The sequence below is a fragment of the Cibotium barometz genome, chromosome 20 (assembly GCF_041138505.1).
Source record: "Cibotium barometz isolate CiBa-2024 chromosome 20, ASM4113850v1, whole genome shotgun sequence".
In the NCBI taxonomy this organism is placed as follows: Eukaryota; Viridiplantae; Streptophyta; class Polypodiopsida; order Cyatheales; family Cibotiaceae; genus Cibotium; species Cibotium barometz.
In genome coordinates this window covers 4,340,876-4,359,290 of record NC_141065.1, presented here as the reverse complement: position 1 = coordinate 4,359,290, position 18,415 = coordinate 4,340,876, and the positions used below count along the sequence as shown (strand labels likewise).

Genomic DNA, 18,415 nt, shown 5'->3' with positions numbered 1-18,415 from the left:
TGCATTTGTGTAGACATACACATTCAACTCTTTCCCTGACTCATAAAATAGACCATAATGGGCAGTGGTCTTCACATATCTCATAATCCTCCTGTGACAACATCCAAATGAGGCTTCTTGGGACCCTACATAAACTAACTCACTAGTCCCACAACATAACAGAAGTCCGACCTCGTAATAGTCAAGTAGATAAGACTACCAAACCATTTTCCTGTACATGGTGACATCTTCCAGTTCATCACCCAAATCAGCCATAAGCTTCATATTCTGCTCCAAAGGTGTCATCATAGGCTTACAACATGTCATTCCATACTTTGCTAACATGTCTAAGGCATACTGCCTATGCACCAGAGCCATATACCATGAGATCTCATGATCACCTCAATACCAAGAAAGAATCTGAGTTCACCCAAATCCTTCATATCAAACTGTGTGCTTAAAGATGTCTTCACATCCTCAATGTCACAACCAAGTCATCCACATAAATGACTATCACAACCAATCCATTGTGTGTCTTCTTCAGATAAAGTGAAGAATCTGAGTTTCCCACATGAAAACCAATGCTCATAAGATACTTGCTTATTTTGTCACTCCAAGCTCTTGGTGCCTGCTTTAAACCATACAATGCTTTCTTCAATCTGCATACACGTGTGGGATACTTAGGGTGGGATACTTAGGGTGTACATACCCCTTTGGCTATTCCATAAGTACTTCCTCTTGTAGCTCACCATTGAGGAAGGCATTCTTCACATCCATTTGAAACAGATTCCATCTACGAGAAGTAGCCATAGATATCATAGACCTAACTGTAGCCATCTTAGCCACTGGGCTAAATGTCTCATCATAATCCAAACCATGTGTCTATGCATATCCTTTTGCAACCAACCTTGCTTTATATCTCTCTATTGAACCATCTGATTTACACTTCACTTTGTAAACCCATTTACATCCAATCACATTCTTGCCATCTTGGCAATCTACCAAACCCCATGTGTCATTATGCACCAAGGCATCCATGTCCTCACCCATGGCTCTATCCCATGTCTCCTTACCAATAGCTTCTTCAAAACATGAAGACTCTACATGCTTTATCCCACTGATGTCATATATTATGCATAATGCATAGCATAACCCCTGTATGTCAACCTTTGTACTGGGGGTATCTCACTCTCTGTGATCTCCTCACTGCTCACTACGAGCTTCATGTGCTCTAGCATGTGTGGTGGCACATACCTGTCATTTCTAACACCACCTGGAGTTCTTATTTTTGGAATCCCCAATTCTTCATCAAGGCTTTCTGAGCTTGATGAACCATAACCTGTAGTACCAATGACAATACCTTCCACTTTCATCTTTCCTTTATCCATAGCACTACTCTCAGTGCTCACATCATGTCTCAATCTTCCTAACCATGGACTCACATTATCACTGGATGACTCAAGTGGTACACTCATACTCGTAGATTCCTGCATAGGAAGATTTACATCCTCATTTGCATCTATGTCATCAACTAGAACATGCTCACTTTCTTTGTACCAAGTCCCCATCTCATCAAAGATCACATCTCTGCTAATTGACAACCTGTTTTGTCACTGGATTATAGCATTTGTATGTTTTTCTCTCTTGCGTATACCCAATGAAAAAACATTTTTCAGCCTTTGGATCCAATTTCCTTCGTCTCTCATCTGGTACATAAACATATGCAACACATCCAAAGACTTTCAAGTGACCAATATCCAGCCTAAATCCTATCATCCTCATAATAGGTGTACTCTCATGTATAGCGCGGTAGGAGTCCTGTTCATCAACAAGTACACTGCAGTAGCACATGTTCTACCCAAAAATAATTTGGCATAGACTATGGCATGTGTAGGCATCATCCTATCAAACCACTCACCATGGCATGTCATGTGGTTTGACACTCCAGAATCCATGTACCAAATATCATCACTCTCGCTTTGTGATGTCATAGTACCTATTACATGTTTCATGGCAAACAAGTGCTCCTCATGTTGTGCATTACTAGATGCATAATTGCCATGCTGCACTCTTCTACCACGGAAGTCATTCTGCCTTTTATAACAGTCTCTAGCCATATGTCCCATTTTACCACAATAGTGACACTCAATGTTACTAGCATTCTATTGTGGTGTTTGCCATCTCTCCTTGCCTCTAGATACATATCTTCCTCTAGCATGAGGGTGAATACCATGACTACCTCTAGCACCAAATGATGGCTGAAAATTCTATTGAGACTATGGTGATCGATCCTGCCAACCACGGCCACCTTCACGTCCTCTTGGACTGAATCTCCCCCTTCCTCTAGCACCTCTTTGTGAATAGAATGCTTGATTCCTTGAATTTTCATTTGTGCTAGATGAGGCACCTATTCCAAGTTTCATCTCTTCCATAATAAGCAATGAAATCAGCTCATCAAAGTCTAGAGGGTCTATTCAATATGTAATGGCTATCAAGTCATCATCATCCATAGGAGCACCAATAGATGCTAGTGCATCAACACATTCTTTGATCTCTTGCACATAATCATTTACACTTCTATTGCCTCGAGTCACACCATGAATCTTCTGCTTCAATTGCATCTTCTTTGGTGTTGTAGTTGTATCATGCAACTTTACCAAAGTATCCCATGCATCCTTGGGATTTTGTGTGTCCTGTATATGGCATAACATGCTGTTTGTAAAACATATCGAGAAGTAATGCAACACTTTGAGGGCTCTCTCTGTCCAATTTTGATGTGCTATAAGCTGGGCAGGTGTTGCATTCATTTGGGGAACCCTTGGCTCCACCTCATCGCCTATCACCAAGTTCCATAGGCCTTTGCCTTTGAGAAACTTTGTCATACGATACTTCCAAATGCGGAAGTTGTGCCTGTCAAGCTTCTCACCAACAATTTTATCAAGACTTTCACTCATTTTGTTTACCACAATGCCTTTGTCATTCGATTCATGTCTTTGGCCTGTGGTGTTGGGGCTGCTAAGTACACAGGGTACATTTGATCTTCCTCCATAACCTAATGATTAAATGTTTGTGAGGGTGAACTTGGAGGCTCTTGGGTTTCATAGATAGGGACTTCCAAAATTCCCCCCTCATTCCCATCTTCAAACATTTCTGTTAGGGTTAACTGATGAACTAGTGCAACTCTTAGCAGCAGGGGATGAGGTGGAAGAACCACAAGGGTGGTAAGGGCATTTCAAGTACCACTTTGAGGATTCCTCTATGGGCCACTTCTTGGCCATGTTGAGGTGCGTTATGAAGCATAGGTGCTGGCAACGGTTGCCTAGGGTTGGCGAGCAATGCCTGAGGTAGAGCTCTAGCTAAGGTAGATTTTTGATGATAGCAGTTAAAGACCTCATGATTTCCCCATTTCACGATTTTTGATGATAGCAGTTAAAGACCTCATGATTTTCCCATTTCACGCAATACGTACATTAGAGGCTAGGGTGGGGTCTCAGGTGTGGACACTCTGTTTCCAGTATGGTTAGCTCGACAGACCGGGCACCGTAAAAACAAATCTCTCTTTGTGGCCTCCCCAATCCCGACCTTGGATGGTTCTCCATTGTTAGGTTATTTGCTGCATTAATGTAGCAACCAATTGCTCTACATTTTGTCATGATGTGGGCTCCTTGCTTTTCCCATTAGGCTTTGTGCTAGTAGTCTTGAAAGAAGCTTCTGATGTGCCTTCATGGAGTTCTCGGGAATGTGTTCCCTTGAAATTGTCCTCAAAATCCATAGCACTCCTCCACCATTTCTCAAAGGAGGTATGGCCCAAGACATATAATGAGTTATGTAAGGGTACACCATCAAGACCCTTTAGAAATCTCCCTACTATTAACCTTTCATCAGAGAACTTGTCTTTGGCACTGCAGTGCGAGCGGAGATATCTAACTCTATTGATGTAGTCTGCGATGGTTTCTCCTTCCTTCTCCCTTACGTGATGCATCTGCTCAACTGGGCTCCATCTGGTACCTTGGCAAGAATACCAAACCTTGAAAGCCTCTCTTAAAGCTTCAAAGGTGGCCTTGTCCTCAATCTTCAAGGACCTCAACCATTGGCCTGCTTTGCCATCAAGGGTGAGGCCAAAGGCACTCTCCTTGACTTGATCTTCTACATGGCCAAAGGCATCATAGATTTGATTAAACATCTCTAAATGTGGGATCGGATCTCCAGTCCCATCAAATTTTGTGATAAGTTTCGAGATGTTAGCGGGTTTATTTTGTTCTAACCTTGGTGCTAGTGCAGGTTAAACTAGTGTTGGAGGTGTGATACCTACAGCCACTCCCCTCCCTATTTCCATGGCCAATCTACACATTTCTGGTGTTAGCCCTACCATGGCTAGAATAGGAGTAGTTTGTGGAAGGGTAGGTGGAGGAGTGGGATCGATAGGATAATAAAACATAGGAGGCCCTTGTCTGATAGGTGGGTTTAAATGTGCCCCTTGTGGTCCCATGTGGATTTAAATGTGCCCCTTGTGGTCCCATGTGGTACCCAAGATAGGCTCCTTGTTGTGGCAGGTACTCCTGATATATAGGCGGACCGGGCTGATGTGAAGGGCCCGGGTAGACCCTTTCCCTTAGGTGCGACGTTTCTAGTCCTTGAGATGACGGACCTCACCGTAGATTTTGCATTGGTCCTTGGGCCATATATTGATTAGCTATACCTGAAACAAGCACAACTCTCCAGACTGATGGTTCTATCTGGGTCTGTTTGCTTCCACTTTGCCCTACTTCTACTCTATGATCTAGAGAGGGATTGGGCTCACTTTCTTGTGGTTGGTTCATGCCCCTTGCCTTGGGTTGTGGTTCTTTTCATTGTGTATTTCCGAGGATAAAATTACGGAGCCTCCAAGCAAGGCTTCTTTAAGAATGGGTGGGAGAGGTAGGATCTTGCTCTTGGATAGATGGTCTGTCCATGCACTGAAGTTCTGGCTCTCTTGTTTTGAGGTATGGAGTCCCTTGTCCTGTGCTTGGGTACTCTCAAAGACAAGAACCATTTGACTCCACTCGATATTGACCGATGGATGTGAGACCTTATAAGCGAAGGATCTTCCTGAGATTTTGCTTCATCGAAAAGAGGGTTATTTCGCACCAATCTACCCGATCATAGGTGCATGGAAATATGGAACTATTGTAGAGAACCGCTCTGTGGAAAGTATTTTCTTTTTTGAAATGGAACGGTTGTGTACACTTTGGAGCAAATGGGCATACACTTTCAAAATGGAAAAGGAATGGGCATACGCTTCTTAGGAAGAGAAGGAACAGACGTTTGCTTCAGGACTGTGTTCCAAGTGGGTCCTGAGTGGAACGGGCATGGCATAAATGCCACAGACGTTTGCTTCCAAAAGCATAAGGAAACGAGCATTCCAAGTTAAGTCCAAAGTGGAATGGGTGTTCGCTTAAGGAGAGAGAAGGAGCGAGCATACAATTTCAAAATGGAAAAGGAATAGGATTACGCTTCTCAGGGGGATGATAGGAACAGCCATTTGCTTCATGATAGGCACGGGTGTGCGCTTCAAAATTTAAGAAGTGAATGGGCGTTCACTTCTTGAAGGTAGAAATGAACTAACATTAGCTTTCAGAGAAAGAAAGTAATGGGTGTTTGCTTTTGGGATTATGAGACAAAGGGTATGCCATAGGCGTGGCACTTGCAATAGAGTTCTAGAACAAGCGCTCACTTCAATGAGAAAGAAAGTAATGGGTGTTTGCTTTTGGGGATTATGAGACAAAGGGTATGCCATAGGTGTGGCACTTGTAATAGAGTTCTAGAACAAGCGCTCACTTCTCAATGAGAATGGAACGGCATGGTTCGGAATGGCCGTGGCACTGTTTAGATCTCGGAAATTTTTTTAAGATTTTTTTGGGGATTTATGGGTGCAGGTCTGATAGCCCCCCTGAATATTCTATGATGGTACAATTATACCCCCTAGATTGAATGCAATTAAATGAAATTTATGCTCACCTTAATGCAATTATTCCTATTTTAATACATCTGCCATCTTTAGATAGGAAATATTACCAAATTTGGTCAACACAGCACAAGGGAACAAGCGTGGGACACATGTTCCATAATGTAATGATTGAATGTTTGTGAGCGTGGGCTTGTAGGCTCTCGGGTTTTCATAGATAGGGACTTCCAGAATTTCCCCATCATTCCCATCTTCAAAGATTTCTGTTAGGGTTAGCTGACGAACTGGTGCAACAACAGGGGCTGAGGTGGAAGAATCGGGGGTGGTAAGGGAATTTTAGGTACCCTAGGGATTCCTCTATGGGCCACTTCTTGGCCATGTTGAGGTGCATTATGAAGCACAGGTGCTGGAAAGGCCAGTTGTTGCCTAGGGTTAGCTCAATAGACAGGGCACCATACAAGATCTCTCTTTGGATAAAGATGGGGTTGGCCTCCCCAATCCCAACCTTGGCTGGTTCTCCATTGTTGGGTCATTTGTTACATTAATGCAGTACCAATTGCTCTACATTTTGTCATGATGTGGACTCCTTGCTTTTCCCATCAGGCTTCTCCACCTCTACCTCTTCATCAGAGTCTTGCTCACCACAAAGGTATATGAAGGTGGCAACCCAAGAGAGGAAATCAAGGCCAATCTTCCCCCTTTGAAGTGCAAGCATCTCCTCCTTGGTGATCTTCTTGTAGTGACCATCAAGGAGCACAATATCTTGGAATTTTTGCTACCTCCTGAGGGCATTCATGTCATTTTTGTTGATATATCGTAGGAGATCACATGGCACCCAATCACCGTCCTCCTATGGTAGCTTGACAGTCCAGGGCCTCATGTACTCCTCCATGTAGTCAAGAGAACCTCTGTAGTCCTCTTCTGCCAAGAGGATGGTCGTTCCAAAGTCAATCTCGCGGGAGAAGATAAAGAAAAGTTTCTTTCTATGAGGCCACTCGGTCCTCTTCAAGAACTTGAGAAATCTCTCATATGCCATGTTTGGGTCCATGCTGGAGAGAGTGTGACGAAATCTAGAAATGGAGTGATGAATGCTGAAAGAGAGGAACTTCAAAACAAAGTGTTAGAAAATGAGAGAGGTCCTATATTTATAGACTGCAAAATTAAACATTGGGCATTTTAGACTATAACATAAGTGACTAGTAAATAACCCCAAATTTATATAAAGATATAAATTAAATTCACAAGATATAACACAAGTGGTCATTCACAAAGAACCATCATTTTATAATAGGTTTGATACAAAACCATCTTAATTACAAAAAAAAAAGACAAATAGCCCCCCAACGACTTGCGACACTAATTTTGAAGTTGAAATTTGCATCCATCATCTCAGTACTCCAGTCTTTGTAAACCTTTAAGCTCTTCTCCAAACGTCTTCCAATCTAAACAAGGAAACACAAGTGTAATAAAAACACAAAGCAACACAAATTTACAAATATCAAAGCTCACCTTTTGTCGGCCAATCTTAATGCTTGCTTCTTGGACGTCTTGAAATCCCAAAATGAGAAAATGCTCCCGAACATCTTCTAAGCTCCATTCATTGCTTGCATTCACCATCAGGAAGAGTCACAGATAAATCTATGGGTGTATCCACACCCTCACTTGATTGCAAGGAATCCCACTCCCATTCTTCTTCATCCATCATTCATAGAAGAATTGAATGGATAAGCTCTGACGAGTCTTCAAGCATCGAAGGGTCACACTTGAAGGCACCACTTTACACGAGTAGATATCACCTTTGTGTAACCCCTCCACAATATTCCATCCAATACCCAAGACATTGTCAATTTGTTCAATTTGCAATTTCTTGCAAATGAACATTATTGGGGTGGGTTGTGGAGAAAGCTTAGAGAACATAAATACAAATAGATGGATTGGGGTAAACCATCTAAGCCCCATAGACTTAGAGGCCTTAGAGAATTTTAAGGAGGAGTGTATCAAGCCCACCCTTGGCTACAAGGAATCATGAGCTAAAGAAAAATTAGGTCAAGAAATAGGGATAACAGGGTTAAAGATAACCGAATTCAACAAGTATTTTTATGAGTAAATAGAAAAATCAGGTCAAGAAATAGGGATAACAGGGTTAATAACCGAATTCAACAAGTATTTTTATGAGTAAATAGAAGAGGATTGGTGCAAGATTCATGTGAAGTAATGAACATGATGAATAGAGGTATTCTAGAAGATGATACTAAGATTATGCAATTGCTATCATAGGTTAGATTGCATAAAGGATTGCGTAAAGGTATTCGAGACGATGATACTAAGATTATGCAATTGCTATCATAGGTTAGATTGCGTAAAGGATTGATTCCCTTATGTTTTTCCATGACAATTTGTTAAGTACCATATTACATGGGGGTATAGAATAAGGAATTCGTAAGGAAGAATTATGATTTTTTTTTATTAGGTTCATATCGTATGAGAGGTATATGGATGCATGAACTTAGGATAGTAAGGCCAATTAACTTAAGAATCATAAAGACCTTTTGGGGGCACAACAAAACGAGCCAAACACATGAAATAAGGGACTCTTTAGGAATAATGTATAGATAAAAGAAGATTTCTACCTAGTGGGGACACCACTTTCGAAAAGAAACGACGATTTACTTAGATACTACCCCAACTCGGGAGATGAGGACATCTGGAATCTTTTAAGTGGGGGAGATTGTAAGGTCCCTCCCAAGCCATGTATATGTCTCTTTTAATATAGATTTTAAGAAGAAAAGAGAGAGCACTTAGAGATGAGTGAGATAATAAGGCTAGAAACATTAGGAACGTGATAGAGTAAAAATATTAGCTCCAAAAATCCTAAAAGAAATAAGAAGACAAGAATAGTTCTATTAAGAGATAAGTATCTCCAAAAATAGAAATTCTAATTTAGGTGATAGGAGGTCATATTTAGAGTCCATGCACACTAAAAATATGAAAAAGCAATGTGTTTCTAAATATGGCGCATTTGTGGCTATATACAGATGTTTTTTCCTATTCTACCCTTGCTAGCTTGTAGATCAGATGCCTTCCGATTCTTTTGACTGGCTTCATGACCATATTTTGAGTTTTTATTAGAGAGTTATGGCCGAAACAATTCGCTGGTTCTATCAAGGTCTCTACACAGGGAAACTGTAAGAATGCAACTAGTAGCCACAAGGTGATTCTAGACCTTGAGATGCATATATCCCTTTATTCTTATCTAATCTCTTGGAAAAGAAAGCTAGCTTGATATGACCTTTATGAGGAAGAGACTACTACTCCATAGCTTTTCTTTTAAAGAAAGAATAGTATGCCGTAGCCCTCCAAGAGAACCCTCCAAGAGAAGGCTACTTTGCATTAGACCTTTGAAAGAGAGAAAAGTCAAAGTACGAGTAAGAGGAGATAAATCTTGGGGATGATCGAATGATTTCAATATTAAGAGAAGGTATTAGAAGACTCTCTATTCTCATATATCAAGTTCTAAATCTCTCTTATTAACGAGCAAAGACAACGATAAATGATAAATCAAGTTCTGAATCTCTTATTAACGAGCAAAGACAACGATAAACGATAAATTTCTATAAGGTATATATATATATATATATATATTTTAATTATATATCATTCTTAGGGGTTGAGGTATGGCCCCAACTTCTCTTTTAATTGTTAATAGTGATCTATTTGATTGATTTACTAGTTAAAGTTTTTATTCTTTTAAACAACAGCATATGCCTTAATAAAGAATGTCTTATCAATCTCAAGTTGAAATGCTAAAATCTTTGTGAAAGGGTTGTTTTCTTAAGAAGGTGACGTGGATTATAGTCCTATGGTTTAGTTGAGTAAATGGATTGTTATCTTGGTTAAATTAAGGTATGGATACAACTTCTCTCTGTCTTGGCGTTGCCCTGTTCTTGTGCTTGTGTAGCCGGATGGTGGAGACATTAGTAAGGCCTGGAGTTGGCCCATGGTATCCCTCATACCATTGCGAGAATGAGGTTCGTCGATTGAGGTGAGTAATTATGATGTTGTCTAGTTTTGAGGGCCCAGGCTAGTGAATAAGTCCACCCTAAAGCATACACATCCCTCTGAGGGGCGGGAGGATCGAGCGACGGAGCTTGAGGGGGTGACAGGTCGGCTTGAGTCTTTTCCAGCGACGACGAGGTTTATGGTCCCTTAGGGTTTTTCCCACTCTGTAGAGGCTAGAGGGCCGAATTTTAGATCATCGATAGTATAAAGGAAAAGAATAAGAGAGCCGGCTTGTATGGAATTGATTCTTGTATAAACTTATATATATATATATATCTTATCTTTAGCATTATTATATTGTGGAAAGAGGCTGTTTTAATGAACCTTGTGAAAGGGCCCTAATATTAAGGAACATGTTTATTTATATCAAACAGTGTGGTCGGATTAATTAGAAAACAAATTAACGCGTGAGTAGGGTGGAAAGTGGGAGGATGGAATGCCTCGACAGCATCATTAGACTATGGATGGGTACTTCATCACAGGAACATGAATATATGCAATATACCTAACCACTTTCAAGTGAGACACATCTGATCTTATGCCTGCATGTAAAATGTCTCTTGGTTCCCTGCTTTCTCAGGAAATCATTTAACTCATTGGAAAAATATTCTCCCCCACCATGTGATCTCAAGCATTTTATTTACATGCCTTTTTCCTTCTCGACTCTGTAAGGTTCTCCCCTTCCAAAATAGGGAAAACACTTAAGATAGTCTACTAAGTCTTAACTTGGAGAAAATTTCCTACTCATCGACACCTTAACCATGCAAAGATTCAAGGATACGATTTGTAGGTAAGACCTAGTCCTATCTTAGGGGAGCGTGGTCTTTTAAAAATCAAATCACCCACCATAAGGTAATTGATCATAATTTGGGCAACTACTAATCTTGATTCCTAGAGAGAACGTTTTTTTCTCATCCATGCAAGGCATAGCCCATTGGCCTAGTCTTCTAGAAAAGAGTTACTCGAGAACCTATTTATCTAGCGTAGGGCTTTTACTTAATCTATTGGAAAGCTACCCGACTAATCGGGTCCTTATGAACAAAGTTGGATCCAAAGGTAGAGAAATGTATCTTTATTGGTTATTCTATGGAGTAGAAAGGTTATAGATGTTATAACCCTATTACTCGTGAGATGAGAGTAAGCAAATATATTATCTTTGACGAGATGAGTAACTGGTATGCACCAGTAGTGATGAAGGCAATAAGATGTACTGATGTTGCACCATATGTAGAGCAGCAATCATAGGTGCTTAGTGGACCTGGAGAGTTCTCTAGAAATGGATCCAATGCTAGTCCATGGTTAGGCAAGTTGAGGACAGATGTAAGTACAAATGAATCAAAGTGAAAGAAAAGGTAGATCAATCTTTCCTGCCTAATCTATCAGCAGGTCACTCATATGTGGATGGTGATTCTAACAGTTATGTGGTTACTCCTCATGTAAGGACAACGACAGCTATTTTAAGGACACTTGGCATTGATTCAGGTGTTCGCAGGTCTACGAGAGTTAGGTACCCTGTTGACTCATTGAGATATGATGGATGAGATATGATGGATATACATCCCATCATTATGCTTACATTGTTAAAGCAATACATAAGTTGGAGCCCACTTATTTTGAGCAGGCACTTGGAAATAAGAAATGGGAAGATGCCATGAATGAGGAGATGGCAACATTGGATGCAAATGCAACATGGAAGTTAGTGCCTTTGCCAGGGCGATTGGATGTAAGTGTGTATAAGGTGAAGCATAACACTAATGGTTTGGTGAGCAGGTATAAGGCAATATTAGTTGCCAAGGACTATGTGCACACTTATGGCATTGACTATGAGGAGACATTTAGCCTGGTTGTGCAACTGTGAGAGTTGTCATTGTTGGTTGCAACAAAGGGTTGGTCTTTACATCAACAAAGGGTTGGTCTTTACATCAATTGGATGTAAAGAATGCCTTCTTGCATGGTGATTTGGTATTTGTCAACATAGAGGATCACTGGCTGACATCTTCACAAAGGCATTGGGCACAGAGAAGCTCCACGGGTTTAGAAGCTTACTTGGAGTGCAGTGTGTGGAGTTGAGCTCAAAATGTACTGCTGCATTGCAATAACTAGATTTTGACCAGATACAGTTCTCTACGAGAACTTTCCAAAATTGTTGAAAATACCTTGCAATGACCGAATGGAGACAAGACACGCCCGAAACGCAAATTTGGCCGCAAAACCTTGTATCACACAGGAACCTCCAAGCCTGCAAAGACAGCTCCTCACTCGGAGATGTGTAGCTCCCAGAGGAGCTACTGAGGGGTGTTATACCTAAACAAGAAGGGGAATTGATGATGATGCTCTTATCTGTGCAATGCTTGCTTGTTCTTGCCTCTCTTGCTTGCCTCCTTAGCTCTCACACGAACTGGAGCTCTGATACCATAAAGAGAATGTGGGGGAGAGGAAGAGCTTGAGTTCCTTGTGCAAGCAAATACACACACACAAGAGTGTGCAAGACACAATAGAGAGATGGATGGCTTAATTTCCTTATGTCTTCTTCTCTTCTCTAAAACCATATATCTAAAAGATAAGAGTACATACATAACGGGAAAGTACTCTCCTACAACAGCATACAATAGTCGGTCCATAGTGTGAACCTGACTATATGAGCTAGCACTATAACTATGCCATAACTCTAGTACTCTCCAAAGTGGCTGTCACACAGCCTATCATCCCACTGGCAGTATATCAGCCATAATCTCACCAACCATGTCAATGGCATAAGTGCGGACACTATCACCCAAGTGAGTCATCAATGTCAGTCGTAGCACTAGTTGAGCTCGATATCTCAACAATGGATAGTAACTAGGGATGGGTTTTTGACACCTGTCTACCCACTAGCATCTATTAAAGTTCTAACTTTTTTATGGTTTTGGATGGTGACAGTAGGTAATAGATCTTGCCCATCATGTATGGAGCGAGGATGGTTTAACTATGGCATCATCGACTTGTTTCTATATCTCTAAGGAACACTAGGTTCCTTGTTTGGTTGTACTCTTTGAATTTAATCATTAATGACTATAATGCTGCTTTTAAAAGTCACACCAACTATTATAGCTACTCTTTGTACTTTTTGGTTTTTACCAATGCCATAGACTATAATGTATCTTTGCTTATTGTCAACTAGCACCTAGGGTAACTATTTAAACTGTGGAGCTTTATACATACACGTATATGCATTTATACATATACATGTATATGTGTATATATATACATATATGAGTATTTATATGTATATATAAATTTAAATTACAGGCAAGAGTTTAAACCAATCTAGAGAGAGAGAGAGAGAGAGATTTTAGAGAGACTCGAGAGTTGTGCAAATAAATGTGATAGCATATCGCATGTGTCCTACCAATGCATACATCATTATATTGTGATATTATGAAATTTATGATGCAATAACTAACTACAAATTAAAGTATTAATCATGTTATTATATTTATACTCTCTAGTCAAAGTGCATGCCCCAGATGTCGGAGGCACCCAGAAACATCCACCCATCTTTTTTGGTCATGTCCAGCTACGCGTGAACTGCTACTACAGGAATGCCTTTCTTCAGTTAGGATAACTCTATCATGGACTCAAGTTATTTTGGACGAATCTATAGGATACTCTTCTCATTTATGGTCCTTTTAATAAGAGCTTGTTTTTTATGGTCTATTCGGTTATCCAGAAATGCATTTGTATTTCAGGCCTTGCACAAGGACCCGGTTCATATCCTGAGAAGCTATCTATGTCTGCAGCTATCTACAGGTTCTTACAAATGTGGACAGAGCTTCTGTCAACACCAAGAAGACAGCCCTAGAATTGGACAAAGAGATAACAATGAAGAGGCTACAACACAAGTACCAAGAATCAGTGAGTAGAGCCAACAAGAAATTCGACAAGCTCACCCAAGCAGCCAACTCCCGGTTCTCAATCAAGAATGGGAAACAATAGAAGAAGAGATGAGGATCATCAACCAGAGGGATGAATCAATTGTAGGGAAAATTTCAGAACGTGTAGATTTCAAAAGATCTATCCGTTAAGATTTATGCTTCTCTGTTTAAAAAGCTTTTTGTATTCCGTTATGTTATAATATAATCCCTTCTGTCTATTTTTTTTAATGTTAAAAAAAATCATAATTAGACTCTACTTACAATTATAGTGATGTACATCATAGTATGAAAAATGATAAAAGGCACGTTCTACAACACATGCTATTCCTCCCCTTTACCTTAAAGTAAAAGGACGTTTCAATGTCAAAAGGCATGTCAGTATTCAGTTGTCGGCACCGCCGGGCGACAGCAACCGCGGTGTCAGCAGGGAGTCTATAAGATGAGTTTGCGCTGTGTATCCCACCGCCTAGTGCTCATTATAACGGGCGGCTGTAGCTCACACAGGCATTCCTTGCCCACCATGTTTCCTTTGTTCTTCTACCTGCTCCCAGCTTATACTACCATCCTGGTGTGTGCTGTGGCTTCTCTCCTCTTCATGATGCGAAAGAGAGCTGCACACGCCAACAACAAGTTGCCTCCCGGACCCCGTGCTTTACCCATCATTGGCCACCTCCACTTGCTGGGCAAGCTCCCGCACCGCTCTCTCTACAATCTCAGCAAGCTCCATGGACCCTTGATGTCCTTGAGGCTGGGCGCCGTCCCCATCATCGTGGCTTCCACACCGGACATGGCCAGGCAAATCCTGCAGACTCACGACCAGGCATTCGCTGCCCGCCCTCGCACGGCTGCCGCAATTCATCTCACCAGAGGCTGCACCAACATCTCGTTCTCTCCACCCAACTCTTCTTGGAGGTTTCTGCGGCAGATCTGCGTCACCGATCTCTTCAGCAGCAAGCAGCTGGAATCATTTAGGTCAGTGAGAACAGAAGAGGTGGGCGCCCTCTTGCGGTCTGTCCTGCGGGACAACGTGGGGGGCGCACCATTCGCTGTCCGCCCAAAGCTGCTCACTGTGACCAACCACATCATTTCCAGAATGGTGCTGGGTAAGAGGTTATCGGAGCTGCATAGCAGCAGCACCTCACAGAGCCTTTTGTCCCTCCTAACTGAAACAATTCACCTGGTAGGCGTGTTCAACCTGGGCGACTACGTACCCTCCTTGGCATGGATGGATTTGCAAGGCTATGTGAGACGTAGCAAGGTCGTTGCCACACAGGTACAGACTGTTCTTCAGGAGATCATTGACCGACGTCGGCGTGAAAAACTCAGAGATGGATCGCCGAGGGATTTCCTGGACCTGCTGCTGGGGGCCTCTTCTCCACAAACTGTAGAAATCACAGACGACAACATCAAGGGAGTGTTACTGGTGAGACACCACCGCGTATACAGTACAATTTTGTCAATATGTCATATGTATATACAGTGAGTTAGAGCACTGCACATATTACGCTTATACCCTTCGTTAGTCTAGTCTTTTGGAGTCTATTGCTTTATTGTATTAGCGTATTATTACTAGACAGACTATATTATATATGTATTTTTATACAATAAATACTAATATAAGGACATATATAATATTCAATTATATGATTAGTACATCGAAGTGTAAAATGTAAGTAAGATAAGTTGGGCACAATGTGGAATAACAAAGGTCTCCCTCAAAACACGGCCTTGCATGTTTTTTTTTTTAATGAGAGCCGTTATCTAGCCAAATCGAGAGTGTTATCTAGCCAAATTGAGAGATTTAACGATGTTTTTTTCTTTTAAATGAGAACCGTTATCTAGCCAAATTGAGAGATTTAACGGCAAAGGCTTTTGGAACAGGACATGTTTGGAGCAGGGACTGACACGTCTGCAATCACAGTTGAGTGGGCACTTGTGGAACTACTTCTCAACCCAGAAAAGATGAAGGCAGTGCAAGGTGAAATCGATTGTGTAGTAGGACAGACACGTACAATTCAAGAGTCAGATATCCCCCACCTATCCTACTTACAAGCAGTGGTGAAGGAGACCATGCGATTGCACCCAGCGGCACCATTACTAATCCCACACAAGTCAAACAAACCATGTCAAGTCTTTGGCTTTGAGATCCCTGCAAACACTCGAGCTTACGTGAATGTGTGGGCTATAGGAAGAGACCCTAATGCATGGGTGAAACCAGAAGAGTTTTGGCCTGAGAGGTTCTTGGATAGCAACATCGATGTACGTGGGAACTTTCAGCTCCTACCCTTTGGGTCTGGTAGGCGAGGATGCCCAGGGTGGTCATTGGGCCTCCTCAATGTCCAAATCATGTTGGCAAGTTTGCTCCAAGGCTTTGAATGGACAATGTCAGGCGAGCTTGACATGTCAGAGATGCTTGGCTTGACCATGATGAAGGCCAAGCCCCTACTTGCATCGGTTACACCTCGGTTGACGAAAAATGTCTATGCAGCATGGCATTGAGCCTTTTAGCTTTCCTAACACACAATAAGAGATGCAATTTCTTTTAAAGATGAGGGGTCTCACATTAACTTTCTATTAATTAAGCATCAAGACTTTAAGGGAAAGCTTGATTTGAATTAAAACAATTATTTAGAACGCTTTTCAAGCTTTGAGAGGGGTTGAGAAGAAGAAAGTCATTGAGATAAATTGGAAAAAAACCATAAAATTTGATTTTACCTCCAAGTTTGGCTTGATTCTCTATTAGCAGTGAAGTCCCCGACTAATCAATTGGTCCACCAAGAGGAGAAGATCAGCTCCAAGAGTTGTTGTGGAGAGAGAGAGAGGACTCCAAGCTCCCAAGAGAGAGGAAAATTTAAAGGATAGTAGAAAATATGATTGTTTTAATATAATACTGGCATAGTATAGCTCCAATATTTTATTACAAATGACTGAGGGTCTAGTTATAGGTGAGGGAGGCCACTAACCAAGTCCAACTAGGTTCTAGAATTTTTCTGGTTCAGTTTGACTCAATTTGGACAAGATTTGGACTAGTTTGGCTCCCTTTTGATATGGTTTGATCCAGGAGAGAGGAGAGATAAAAATATCATAATTTTTTTTGAATTAAAAACCCTTCCACACATGTGAAAGAGGAACCTACCTCAAGAGTCCCCCTTTCCTTACCAAGGTGTCAAAAATGCATCATTATTCTAAAATATCTCATTTTTTTACTAATATCTCATAATTTTTAACTAATAAACCTTGTACTGAGTCAACTCTTCATCTTATGTGAGCATTTACTCATTTTTGGGTATTTTATTTTATTCTTTGGATTTATCTCATCGCAACACTTGGATTAATCCAAATGGACCATAATCCAAAAATTTCTGAAAATGTAGACCCTTAGGCTAAGGTCCCTTATACTATTTTCAATTAATTCCTAATGCACATTAGAAAGTTCATTTTAAACTTTTGTTTCAGGGGAAACCATTTTAGACACTAGGAGGATTTTTATATCCAAAGATATCTCACGTTTGGAATATCTCTCTCTAGGCCAAAACAAGGTAAAACAAGATCTTTCTTTTATTTCATAGAGGGGAATAATTACAAGAACAGAAGGGGAGGTTCTTACGCCTTTACACCTCAAAAGATGGAGGGAGGAATCTTACACTGATCGAGTGCCACGGGGTGATATTCCTATCCCCCTAATATATTCCACAACTGGGGGGAAGAGCTTGCATCGAGGCATGGATCCATTGCCAACATGAGAAGAGGTGGTAGCGGGGGCAACACGGAATAGCAGCAACAGTTGAAGGAGCTCCATTATCCTCTCCGGCAGCATAAACATGCATGAGATTGGAGTGCTCATGCACGTCCTCGTCGACCACCCACAAGAAACCCTTCTCCTCATGCCCCTAGGAGGAAACAACACAATGGCATGGCAGCTCTAAAGGAGATTCGGAGGTTCCAAAAGAGTGTTAACCTCCTCATCCTCTCGAGAGTGTAAGATTCCTCCCTCCAACTTTTTGAGGTGTGCAGGTGTAAGAACCTCTCCTTCTGATCTTATAATTATTCCCCTCTCTAAAATAAAAGAAAGATTCTATTTTACCCTGTTTTGACCTAGAGAGAGAAAATATCTAGAGAGAGATAGTCCAAAATTGAGATATTTTTGGATATAAAAATCCTCCTAGTGTCTAAAATGAATTCCCCTAAAAAAGAACTTTTCAATGTGCAATTGGAATTAATTGGAAATGGGTATAAAGGACCTTAGCCTAAGGGTCTAGATTTTCAGAAATTTTTGGATTATGGTTCAATTAAGGTTCCTATGGGCCAATAAGATCAATCCATGTGTGGGGAGGAGATAAATCCAATTTGTAAAAGAAAAATACCTAAAAAATGAGTAAATGCCCACATAAGATGAAGAGTTGACTATGTACAAGGTTTATTAGTAACAAACTATGAGTATTACTAAAAAAATTTGAGATATTTTGGGTATAATGATTCTATTTTGACACATGTGTAAGGAAAGGGGATCCCTTCAAGG

General features: G+C 41.0%; 1 protein-coding gene across 1 annotated transcript; it reads left to right on the top strand.

Annotated features, from left to right (window-relative positions):
• Positions 1–14,366: 14,366 nt before the first annotated feature.
• Positions 14,367–16,475, top strand: LOC147627469 (3,9-dihydroxypterocarpan 6A-monooxygenase-like). Its single transcript, XM_086815076.1, has 2 exons — positions 14,367–15,319; positions 15,778–16,475. The coding sequence occupies exons 1-2, from the start codon at positions 14,417–14,419 to the stop codon at positions 16,393–16,395; spliced, it is 1,521 nt and encodes a 506-aa protein (XP_086671202.1). The 5' UTR covers positions 14,367–14,416; the 3' UTR covers positions 16,396–16,475.
• The last annotated feature ends 1,940 nt before the right edge of the window (positions 16,476–18,415 follow it).

Bases quoted from the DNA above. Each gene is read 5' to 3' on its own strand.
- LOC147627469 (XM_086815076.1), top strand. From the start codon at position 14,417: ATGTTTCCTTTGTTCTTCTACCTGCTCCCAGCTTATACTACCATCCTG. The intron at 15,320-15,777 runs GTGAGACACCAC...CTTTTGGAACAG, and splicing joins ACATCAAGGGAGTGTTACTG to GACATGTTTGGAGCAGGGAC.